The 12,340-nt window shown below is 47.8% G+C and overlaps 1 protein-coding gene across 1 annotated transcript in view; it reads left to right on the forward strand.

The window, feature by feature from the left end:
- Positions 1 to 12,340, forward strand: part of NPC1 (NPC intracellular cholesterol transporter 1) — a 310,606-nt gene that overhangs the window by 191,934 nt on the left and 106,332 nt on the right. Inside the window, exons 7-8 of the mRNA XM_078687419.1 lie at positions 438 to 514; positions 597 to 970. Of these exons, the coding sequence (XP_078543545.1) occupies positions 438 to 514; positions 597 to 970 (451 nt within the window). The remainder of the gene's footprint in view (positions 1 to 437; positions 515 to 596; positions 971 to 12,340) is intronic.

Genomic DNA, 12,340 nt, shown 5'->3' on the forward strand with positions numbered 1-12,340 from the left:
CTGTTATCTCCTTTAATGCATTTGGTTCTGCTGTTATTCACCTGAGTGGAATGAAATCCAGGCCCGTTTATAACTGTACACATTTCACGTAGCATACCCTACACAACTGAATTCCTTCTAGGTACTTGTGAGAAGATTCTGAGAAAAGTTTCTGGAGAGAAGCCAGGAGTCCTGCAAGTTAGAAATGGTGGTTTTTCAGGTTTTCTTTCTGAGGGTTGCTTCCATACTGGGATGGGAACGCAGGTCCCCTCAGGTCTTGCAGTTTGGTTTGACTTATCAGCTTGTTCTGCGAGCAAGAAGTCTCCACAACCTTTATTTCCCATGAAGTCCATAAAAAGCTAAATTATGTAAATCTTATTGATAACAATTTTCCTAAAGTTGGTAGCATGAGTAACTCAGAAATTCCATATTCACAACACTGTTGTTTTCTCTTTCAGGAAAAGAAGTATCACTTCGGAGTACACACCGATTGACAGTAATTTAGCTTTTTCCCTCAATTCACATCCAGAAATAGGTAGGTTCACTTTTAAAGTTTTTTAAACTTGTTCTTGAATGTGTAGGCTTCTGGTTAACCTCTTTCTTTGCATTTTGCACAGCTAAGGAATCGACTTGTTGCGACCGACTAGGCGAAAGGTTTGAGAGCTGGCTCAGGCGTATGTTCACATGTTGGGGGTCCACCTGTGTTAGAAATCCCCTGATTATTGTGCTGCTGTCTATCATCTTCATTGGAGTCTGCTGTTCAGGACTGAGATATATGCAGTTGACCACAGACCCGGTGGAGCTTTGGTCTGCCCCCAGTAGTCAGTCTCGCAAGGAGAAGGAGTACTTTGATGCACACTTTGGGCCCTTCTTCAGGACAGAGCAGCTTATCATCACCGCACCAAATGCCAAAGTAGACAATTTTTCATCCTACCCATCGGGGGAAATTATACCATTTGGACCACCTTTGAACCTTGACATTCTGTTTCAGGTAAGGAGTAAATTAAAGTAACATTTATTGCACGTGTTTGTATCCGTAAGCATCAATGTACTTTTTGAAGTGGTCTAGATAGGGTATTGGAATAGTCTAGGATGGCATTCACAAAGTCCTTGACTTCCATTAATATACATTTTCACCTCAAAATTAGAAATGTTTTTTAGATTGTATTTGCTAAACTAAAAATAGCAGTATTAACGTTTTGTGCAAAATTATTTTAAATGATACCTTTCGCTTTCCTTTTTAAATGTGTGAAACGTACAAAATTAAGATATTGAATAAAAAAGAAAAACGGGTAAAGGGGTATGAGGGTAAAGATGTGAAATAAAACTGATTTAGAAAAGCAAGAAAAAGAATGGCAGAATTAAAGTAAAAAGATTTAATGGCAAAGATTTTAAAAAAAGCAAAGACTAAAATGGCACTCTGCACCTTGCCAAAAATCTCAAAGTGCTCACTTCCCTGTCAGTACTTTTGTCGTGGCACAAGAGAAATGAGGATATGACTACAGTGCCTTTAGTTTTTCTGCAAACCATGTGTTTACTACCTAAAATCACATACGTAGGTAGATTCAGTCCATCTTCTTCCAGACCTATGAGGTAGTCATGATAACTCTACTAGTGTGCAGACATGAACAGCCACACACTAGTAGAATATCCTTCCCCATCGATCTGTGCATCACAGTGTATATGGAGGAAAAGAGAGCATTGTAAAATGAAAGTAGGAAAGAATCCTCTATGCTCATTACTTCTACCTCTTGATTATTTCACAGCTGTGATGGAAAGGAAGACACAGCCTGTATTTGATTGTAAAAATTATTTCTTTTTTAAATGCACTGTTCGCGATGTAGCTAACCGGAATTGTGTGGAGGTGTATGGATATCTTTGAGGTAGTGGCACTTGTGTGGATTACAGGTGCTATTTATTTTTACCTTTATGTGACTTAGCTGGGAGTAGTGCAAAGCTAGATGATTACACTTACTTTTCTGGAAACTATGCACATCTCTACTACAAAATATCAGGATTATAACAAATCTGAAGCAATGATGCATTCATACATTTCAATGAATTTGAATTTGAATTTTTAGTTATTTATAGAGCGCACATTCACTAAGCAGATTTCAGAATCGAGGGAAGCATCGGGAAACTAAGGGCTGAAAGCCTGCTGGAACAAAAAGGTCTTTAGAGCCTTACGAAACTCCAAGTAGGAGAGGGGGAGGATCTGAGAGGAAGGGGCAGGGAGTTCCAGAAGGTAGGTGCGAGTACCGAAAATTTCTGGCCACCGGATCGTTTTTTCTTAAACCGGGGGATGACTAGCAGGGACTTGACAGAGGAACGTAGGTCTCTGGCAGGGCAGTAATTAATGACGGCGGAATTAATAAACGCAGGGGCAGTGCCCGCCCGGGCTTGAAAGGTGAGGCAGCCAAGCTTAAAAAGGGCTCTTTGTTTAATCGGTAGCCAATGTAGGGCAGTGAGAAGGGGGGGAGGAGTGATGGTATTTCGGCAGGCCATGCACCAGGCGAGCTGCCTGGTTCTGCACCGTCTGAAGACGTTGAAGTGCATAAGCGGGGGCACCATTATAAATGATGTTTCCGTAATCGATCTTAGATAGGACCATGGCCATAACAATCAGTTTGAGTGCTGAGGGGGAGAAAAACTGGGATACTTTCCTGATGATGCGTAAAGTAAAAAAACAGGAGGAAACAACAGAGCTAATGTGGGTGTGAAGTGTCAAGTGGTGATTGAGCATAATTCCGAGGGTCTTAACAGAGTGGGAAGGGGTGGGAGGGGGACCAAAGGAAGGGGGCCAGAAGGAGGGTGTCCAGGGATTGCCGCTGCCTCCAGTCAAAATCAGCTCTGTTTTATCCGGGTTGAGTTTGAGATGGTTTGCGTTCATCCAAGCCCGGATAAACAGCAGGATAGACTGGAAGCGGGGGGCAGCTAATGGTGGAACAGAAAAATCAAAAATGAGTTGGAGGTCATCAGCATAGTTGTAAACTGTGACCTCAAGTTTGTTGAAGTGCGAAAATAAGAGGAAAAATATAAAGGTTAAACAAAAGAGGGGAGAGAGAAGAGCCCTGGGGAACCCCGCGATTCACCCTGCAGGGTGGAGCCGAAAAATTCGGCAAGATGGACCGCCTGAGTGCGCCCCTCCAGGAAGGATCCTATCCAGGTGAGAGCCTGGTCCTCTATGCCCGCCGCCCTGACACGGGACAGAAGGATGGAATGGTCTACCGTGTCAAAGGCGGCGGACAGGTCGAGGAGGACGAGGGCCTGGGGGATGTTGGTGTCGAGACCCTCCCTGAGTTGGTCCATAACTGAGATGACCACCTTCTCAGTAGAATGTCGGGGACGGAAGCCCGCCTGGCAGGGTGCGAGGTAGTTGCTGCTCTCTATAAAGGAGCTAAGTACATGGGTGACGTGGGACTCTGCTACTTTTCCCAGATAAGGGAGGAGGGGTATAGGGCGGTAATTTGCAGGAAGAGAAGGGTCGGCTCCTGGTTTTTTTAATATTGGGAGAATTATGGCAGTCTTGAAAGGGGCCGGGACAATGCCAGAGGTAAAACAGTTGTTCAAAAGAGAAATGGCGGGGGAAGGGCACGCAGAGAAGAGCTGGTAGAGGATGCGTGCCGGGCCAATATCAGCTGGGGAGCCCGACTTAACGCGCCTAAGCAGCAGAAGCAGGGATTCTCTCGGGAGTAGGGGGATAGTGGTAAGGGAGCGATTGTCAGGGGGTTGTGGGGGAGAGAAGGAGAGAAGGGGGGGGGATATTGGCTTTGATCAAGGCAATCTTATCAATGAAAAACTCATTGAGCGAGTCGCATAAGACCTGAGAGGGTGGGATCTTGGGTGAGGTTCTGTCCGAGGATGCCAATTCATGGACGGTGGAAAATATCTCACGAGATTGACATTCGGCCGCTAAGATGCGCCCAGAAAAGTGCTCGGTCTTAGCTGTCAGAATGGCAGCTTTATATTCATTGAGCACGGTGATAAAGTGTTGTCTATGGACGGGGCTGTATGCTCTTCTCCAAGCGCGTTCGGCCTGCCTTAGCTCCAAATTCTTTGCTTTAAGAGCGGCACTGAACCATTTGTTGGCATTATGGGTGCGGTTGATGGCGATATGCTTCAAAGGGGCCACCGGGTCGCAGGCGTTAGTGAGCCACTGATCTAAGGTGGCGGCCTGAGGGCGAGGATCGAAGCCCAGAAGGTCTGGGCAGGTGGCAGTTAGTGAATTGCAGAGAGAAGAAATGTCTGCTTTATGCCAGCTCCTGACCCAGGTGTTTTTGGGGAGAGGAGGAGATGAAGTATGGTTCAGGTCCAGGGAGAAAGCGAGCAAGGAGTGATCTGACCAGGAACAGGGCGAAATGATAGGAGTGGACATAGGAATGTTAAGTGTCCAGATCTGATCTAGGGTATGGCCCCGGGTGTGAGTGGGGCCTTGAACGTGTTGGGTAAACTTGAGACTAAGGAGCAGTTGGGTGAAGTCTTTAGAGGTGGAATCCTCAGCAGGATCGGTAGGCCAATAGTTAAAATCACCCAAAACAAGGACAGAGGCATTGTTAATTACCAGGGTAGCCAATAAGTTCTGAAAGGCAGGGAGGAAATCGGGGGATGGCTGAGGTGGTCGATAGATTAAAACACACGTGAGTGGGGTCTTAAAAGAAGTGGATCGCACTGCAAGGCAGTCGGCTGCTGGTAATGTGGGCGAGGCCAGCGTCTAAAAGTGAAAATCCTTGTGAGTAATCAAGGCTACACCGCCTCCTATTTTGCTCTCGGGTCGATCGGCACGGAGCATGGAGTAGTCGGCCGGGAGGGAGGCTAAGATGCTAGGCAGGGAATCAGGTCTGTACCAGGTTTCGGTTAGAAACAAGAGGTCCGGGGAGTTAGAATCCAAAAGATGATATATTTCGGTCTGGTGCTTGACGGCTGATCTCGTGTTAAGGAGAAGAGCAGAAGTGGAGGGGGGGGGGCTGACATGGTGGGCGTGGGGGAAGCAATGCCGAGCTTTTGAGCATAGGACAGCGTGGTGGGATTCAGCTGCCAGTTGGCTCTGTAGGAACGCAGCTGTTCAGGGGTATATGCATGAAATTGCACAGAGTATGGTGCCCCGCGTCCCGGTCAGTCGTGGACGGGCGCAGACGGGCTTGCCTTAGGCGCGCCTTTGGCGCGCAATCGTCGCGCCCGCTGCGCGACCGGAATGTGCACATGTTATATAGAGAAAGGAAGTTGGCTGTGGGGGCGTGGCCTGGGTAAAAAAGGGGCGTGGCCTGTGTGGGCGGCGGGGAATGGCGACAGTGGCAAGATCCTGCATCAGCGTTTGGCTCCGCTGCGCGATGAAATGTTCAGAGGCTGGAGGCGCCCTGAGCAAGTGAAGGAGGGGGCAGGTAAAAACAACAGTTTAAACGCGACACTCAAATGTTTAAAAAACGAACAAACAGGCCTACTCCTGGCTTCCGCCTCAGGAGAAATCACAATCGTCAGGGGCTAGTAATCAGCGCCTTAAATAGTGCGGAGGGGGCGTGGCCTCGGTAAAAAAAGGGGCGTGGCCTGTGTGGGCGGCGGGGAATGGCGACAGAGGCAAGATCCTGCGTCAGCGTTTGGCTCCGCTGCTCGATGAAATGTTCAGAGGCTGGAGGCGCCCTGAGCAAGTGAAGGAATGGGCAGGTAAAAACAACAGTTTAAACGTGACACTCAAATTTTTAAAAAACGAACAAACAGGCCTACTCCCGGCTTCCACCTCAGGAGAAATCACAATCACAATGAGGGGTGGTACTTGTTTTTACCAGAGTTATGATGTAGTTCTCACAAATTTGCCGGCCTTAGTAACCAAAGTGTAAGCCCACCACACTAGTACAGAGCTTTCATCTGACCTGCCGGTCTGGTTAAGTGTAGAGTTGTCCTGAACTCTGGAGCTGAAGTTTTTTCTCATTTTATATGTAAAGCTCTAAGGTAATGGTGCTTTGCTGAGAGAAGGGAAAGTACTCATTTGAGGCACGTGGGCTGCTGAATTCATATCTATAGCATAGATCACCGCCTAGTGTTGGGTCCGGATGATTGCACATTGTTGTCCTGGAAGAGTCTTCGAAGTATCACGAGATAGGTGGCTCCTCCCCTGGACTACAGTGCGCATGGGCATCGACTCTATCCCCAGATTGTTTTTTTCCGCCATTGGGTTCGGATGTATATTCGACATCTCCAGTTCGGAATCGATATAGACTTTTCATAAGGCCCAAAGGCCTTTTCCTATACCGTCGGTATTGTCTTGCGTTCGGTGCCCAGCTCTGTTCTGGCTCAGTTCCCGAGTCGGACATCCAGAAGAGTCGCGAGCCTCTTCGGTGCTCAAGGCCCAGTTACCCTCTACAAGAGGAAGATCACGGCGGCAAAGCCTATGGAGTCCTACACGATTCCTTTGAAGCGCAAGAAGCCTTCTACGGATTCCCCGGTTCTGGTTGAGCCGCTTGCCACACGGACTCAAACAGTGGCTACACCCTCCCCCACTTATTCGGATGGGGAGGCTGGGGAAGGTGATGAGGAGGAGTATAATTTCCCTGCCAACACTGATCCTGAGGATCACCAGGACTCTTGGATGGATGCAGGGGACCAGCACACTGCCCCGGACACTCAGGTGTACAATGTCAAAACCTCTCCTACAGAGGATTCTGCAGCATTTAATGCCCTAATTGAGAGGGCGGCTAAAAACCACGGCGTCCAGCTGCATGCTGACCCTATTGAGGTGGACTTCCTCTTTGATACCTTTTCCACAGCAGAAAAGACTGTCAAGACTCTCCCAATGCTGAAAGGGGTTCTGAAACATGCTGTGGACATTTTTAAAGAACCCACACGTGCCAGGGTTATCAACCCTAGGATTGAAAAAAAGTATAGACCGGCACCTGACGACCCTACCTACATCAAGGGCCAGTTGCCATTGGACTCTCTGGTTGTTTCTAATGCCCGGAAGAGGGCAAATTCACAGTCCACTGGTGATGCTCCTCCCCCTGACAAGGAATCTAAAGTGCTAGAAGCATCAGGGAAGAGGGTGGCGGCTCAAGCGGCCAATATCTGGCGCATTTCAAACACTCAGGCACTCTTGGCCAGATATGACAGGGCACACTATGATACACTAGAGACCATGTTACAACATCTACCAGATCAGTATAAAGAGGCAGCGGAGATGCTGATTCAGGAAGGGAAGCTCATCTCCAACGCTTCTATTAAATGTGCCCTGGACGTGGCGGACACCGCGGCAAGGGCCATTAACACTAGTGTCATGTTGCGACGTCAGGCCTGGCTCAGAATCTCCGGGTTCAAGCCGGAGATACAAACCACCATCCTCAATCAGCCTGTAAACCCTGATAGACTATTTGGTCCTGAGGTGAATACCACCCTGGAAAAAATAAAAAAGGATACCGAGACTGCAAAGTCCATGGGGGCTCTCCAGTCCCAACAGTTTCGGGGCACTACTTTTCGTCGCTCAGGCAATAGAGGTGTTTCCAGAGGCCAGATGTCCCAGCAAACGCAATACACTAAAGGTGGGGCGCAGTCCTCTTACACCAAGCAGAGTAGAGGCGGCTATCGGGGCAACAGCACAAAAGGCAGAGGTCGTGGAAACAACAACTCCCGCTCCTCCGCCACCAACAAACAGTGACGCCCTGTCACTGCCCCCCGACCATACAACACCTGTCGGGGGGAGACTGCAGCAGTTCCTGCCGGTCTGGAAATCCATCACCACAGACAGGTGGGTCAGAAAACGTATCCAGTACGGTTATTGTCTGGAGTTAACCTCCACTCCACCCAACTTGCCACCAAAACACCGTCCTATGTCCACAGAGCATTTGCACTTATTGCAGCAGGAGGTACTCGTCATGCTGCAAAAAGGGGCGATCGAGCTCGTGCCAGTGGAGGAAGAAGGCACAGGAGTGTACTCCCTGTACTTCTTAATCCCGAAGAAGGACGGGTCCCTCAGACCCATACTGGACCTCAGACCCCTAAACCAGTATATTCTCTCAGAACATTTTCACATGCTGACACTGCAGCAGGTTCTTCCGTTGCTCAATCAAGGGGACTTCCTCGCAACCTTGGATCTCAAGGATGCATATTTTCACATTCCACTACATCCATCACACAGAAAATACCTCAGATTCACCATTCAGAATCAGCATTATCAATTCAAGGTCCTCCCTTTCGGGGTGACCACAGCGCCCAGGGTGTTCACAAAATGCCTGGCGACAGTGGCTGCGCACCTCAGGAGACAAAACGTTCACGTCTACCCTTATCTGGACGACTGGCTTGTCCAAGCAAAGTCGGCCCAGCAGTGCGCCGCCAACATGTCCCACACCATTCACCTCCTTCACAATCTGGGATTCTCACTAAATTATCCGAAGTCGCACCTTCAGCCAGCCCATGTGCTACAGTATTTGGGCGCGACGATAAATACTCTGGCAGCCACAGCACAGCCAACTTCTGTGAGGATCGACTGCATTCAGGCACTGATCCAGAAGTTCAGACCGCAACATTCGCTTCCAGCAAGAGTGTTCATGCAGTTGATGGGCATGATGGCCTCCTGCATCTTCATAGTCCCGCACGCGAGGCTACATATGCGTCCGCTCCAAGAATGCTTGGCTCATCAGTGGACTCGGGCTCAAGGGCAGTTGAACGACCTTGTGTTGGTGACCGGTCGGGCATACAGCTCTCTGCATTGGTGGAATCCACACAACCTTTGCAAGAGCCGACCGTTCCAGGAGCCTGTGCCACAGATTATCCTGACGACGGACGCATCTCTCCAGGGATGGGGAGCTCATGTACTCCACTACACGGTGCAGGGACTATGGACAACGCAGCAAAAGAAAATGCACATCAACTACCTGGAACTGATGGCAATCTTCGTGGCGCTGAAGGCATTCAAGGTACATCTGTGCAACAAGGTCGTGTTGATCCGGACGGACAACATGACGGCCATGTACTACATTCAAAAGCAGGGAGGTACGCACTCTCCACAGTTGTCTCATCTGGCTCAGAGCATGTGGAAGTGGGCCATTCAGAGGAACATCTTCCTCATGGCGGAACACCTCCCGGGCAAGGACAATCAGATGGCGGATCTGCTCAGCAGGTACGCCACCAAATGCACGAGTGGGAGATACATCCATCAGTACTCCGCCCGTACTTCCAGCAGTGGGGTCATCCAGAGATAGACCTGTTCGCCACAAGGGAAAACGCAAAATGCCAAAGCTTTGCCGCCAGGTTCCCGCACCCACAGTCGCAGGGCAATGCGATATGGATGAACTGGTCAGGCAGATTTGCGTACGCTTTTCCCCCAGCACCTCTCATACCGCTGGTGGCACGAAAGCTAAAGCATGTAGAAAAAAGAGGGAGGCCTCCTTTTCAGTCAAATTAGGGACAAGGAGTATAAGTTGAAGGAACAGAGAAAGTCCCAAGGTCACTATCTTACTCAGAACCTTTCAATGTATTACCCGTTTATCTCACAAAGCCCAGTTGCCAAAACATAAATGTGAAAAATCATTTGATAATCAATTAGAAACAATTTGAATAAAAATTTGAAAAAGGAATAGAAACCTCAACAGTGTGTATATTATAAAAGTATACAATTTATTACAAATCATTAAAAACAGTAGTTATACAGTGTAATAATAGTGCCCAAAATCACAAACATCAATGGTTAAAAATTTTTTTGATAATCAAGTGAGCACAATCTTTTTTTTAAAAAAATACAATTTTTAAAAGCAGTCAAAAAATCACAGTTGTTGTAGGGGTCGACGCAGCGTTACGGTGTTTCAATGATTTCACCTTCTTCAGGACAAACAATTCTGTGGGTCATTTAGTTAACAATCCTCACTTTCTTGAATTTTTAGAGGAAGTTAGGAGCGTAGTCACTCTTATGTTGGAAACTGCTGGTCTTTGTTTGATTCCAGACAGGAGTGCCTCCTAGTTTCAGGAACTTTTCCAATGATGAGGATACTGGAGGGGGGCCACCGTATTGATAATTAAAATAAGCTTAAAATGGGATTCTATGTCCCTTACTGCAGCGCCACTGGATGCCTTCAATTCTCCTGGCAGCGTCAGAGTATTGTTTTGATTAAAAAAACCAAGGTCTGTCATCAATCCGACCGTGTTGGTTGTAACCGGCCTCCCTGCTCCCCTCTCAGTCCGGCTTGGTATTCGTTCACCGCGCAATTCGTCTGTTACGAAAGCTAAAGCAACACTCGATGACACTCATCCTGGTTGCTCCAACGTGGGCACGCCAACCATGGTACACCACGTTTCTAGAGCTCTCCGTGGTACCGCATCAAAGGCTCCACCTCACACCCAGGCTTTTGACGCAGAACCATGGTGACATTCAGCATCCAGATCCGCAACAGCTCAACCTGGCGATCTGGCTCCTGAAGTCTTAGAATTTAGCTACCTTAACTTGCCTCCCGACTGCATGGATATCATACGGGAGGCGAGGAAGCCCACCACCAGAGCTTGCTATGCAGCAAATTGGAAACGGTTTGTCATTTACTGTGCAGAACACAACATCAACCCGCTAGATGCATCTACTCACGACATCATTTGTTATTTGTTACATCTTTACAAATGCAATCTAGCATATGCTTCCATTCGGATACACTTATCCGCCATAGCGGCTTATCTCCAAAACAGGCAGCGTCTCTCGGTTTTCAGAGTGCCTGCCGTTCAGGCTTTTCTGCAAGGCTTGAAACGAGTCATTCCTCCCAGAACCCCACCGGCTCCTGTATGGAACCTTAATGTGGTCCTCACCAGGCTGATGGGCCCCCCTTTTGAGCCTCTGCATTCTTGCGAGGTTCAGTTTTTAACATGGAAAGTGGCTTTCCTAATAGCCATCACGTCGCTGCGATGTGTAAGTGAACTCCAAGTGCTCACTGTACAGGAGCCATTCATACAGATTCACTCAAACAGGGTGGTGCTGCGCACTAACCCTAAATTCCTTCCTAAAGTAGTTTCACAGTTCCACGTCAATCAGACCATTGAACTACCTGTGTTCCTTCAAAACCCAGAGACTGTGGCTGAAAGAATGCTCCACACTCTCGACGTCAAACGAGCTTTGATGTACTACATTGATAGGACCAAAGATTTTAGAAAAACGACACAACTTTTTGTTGCCTTTTCTGCCCAGCACAAGGGCAACCCCATTTCCAAAGCAGGTATAGCCAGGTGGATCGTTAAGTGTATCCAGATTTGTTATCAAAAAGCTAAGCGCACTTTAACGGTCCCCCCCAGAGCCCACTCCACCCGCAAGTTGGGGGCCTCCATGGCTTTCCTTGGTAATATCCCTTTGGAAGACATTTGTAGAGCAGCCACATGGTCTACCCCACACACATTTACTAAACACTACTGTGAAGATGTGCACTCCAAGCAGCTGTAGGGCAGGCTGTTCTGAAGACACTTTTTCAAACATCTGCAGCCGGCACGGGCGGCCGCCAATAATGGAGGGACTGCTATCTATTCTATGCTATAGATATGAATGTCAGCAGCCCACATGCCTCGAACTGAATATGCTACTTACCAGTATGCATCTGTTCTCGGCATGTAGGGCTGCTGACATTCATATCGCCTGCCCTCCTCCCCGGCGCCTGTAGCGGCTGCAGAATTTACACTTACTCTTAGCATGGTCATCGCTCACACTGTTACACTCCATCTTCGCCACAATGGCTAAAAACAATCTGGGGATGGAGTCGATGCCCATGCGCACTGTAGTCCAGGGGAGGAGCCACTTATCTCGTGATACTTCGAAGACTCTTCCAGGACAACAATGTGCAATCATCCGGACCCAACACTAGGCGGCGATCTTTGCTATAGATATGAATGTCAGCAGCCCTACATGCCAAGAACAGATGCATACTGGTAAGTAGCATATTCATTATTTGTCACTGGAATGGGGAAGCATTTCAGTATATCTGACATTTTTTGTATACCTTTGCAGGCTTGAACAATCCACTACTCTGAGAGACACTACTTAATTTCAATAAGCAAATCTAATACTGTTCTTTTCTTAGATTTGTCTTGACAGTGCAGTTGTCTGCATGACCTATCCGTCCACCAGAGGAAACTTAGCTTGAAAATGGGATACTGCAATTAGATGGTGTGTGCCTACTCTAATGGCCAGCTGGAGATAATACTGAGTTGTTATTGAGAGATTCAGCCACTAATCTAAAGATACCTGCAGTGATCGCTTTCATTTTGCAATTAGTATTTTAAAACGTTTAAAACCTACATTATTAAAACTGGGACTTGAATATAATTAATTGGCCAGGACTGATGGTGCGTTTGGAAGGTCTGACCATCCTGGTATATCTGTTAGAATACGATAATTTAAAGAGATCATCCTAAAGTT

The sequence above is a fragment of the Lissotriton helveticus genome, chromosome 4_1 (assembly GCF_964261635.1).
Source record: "Lissotriton helveticus chromosome 4_1, aLisHel1.1, whole genome shotgun sequence".
Classification (NCBI taxonomy): domain Eukaryota; kingdom Metazoa; phylum Chordata; class Amphibia; order Caudata; family Salamandridae; genus Lissotriton; species Lissotriton helveticus.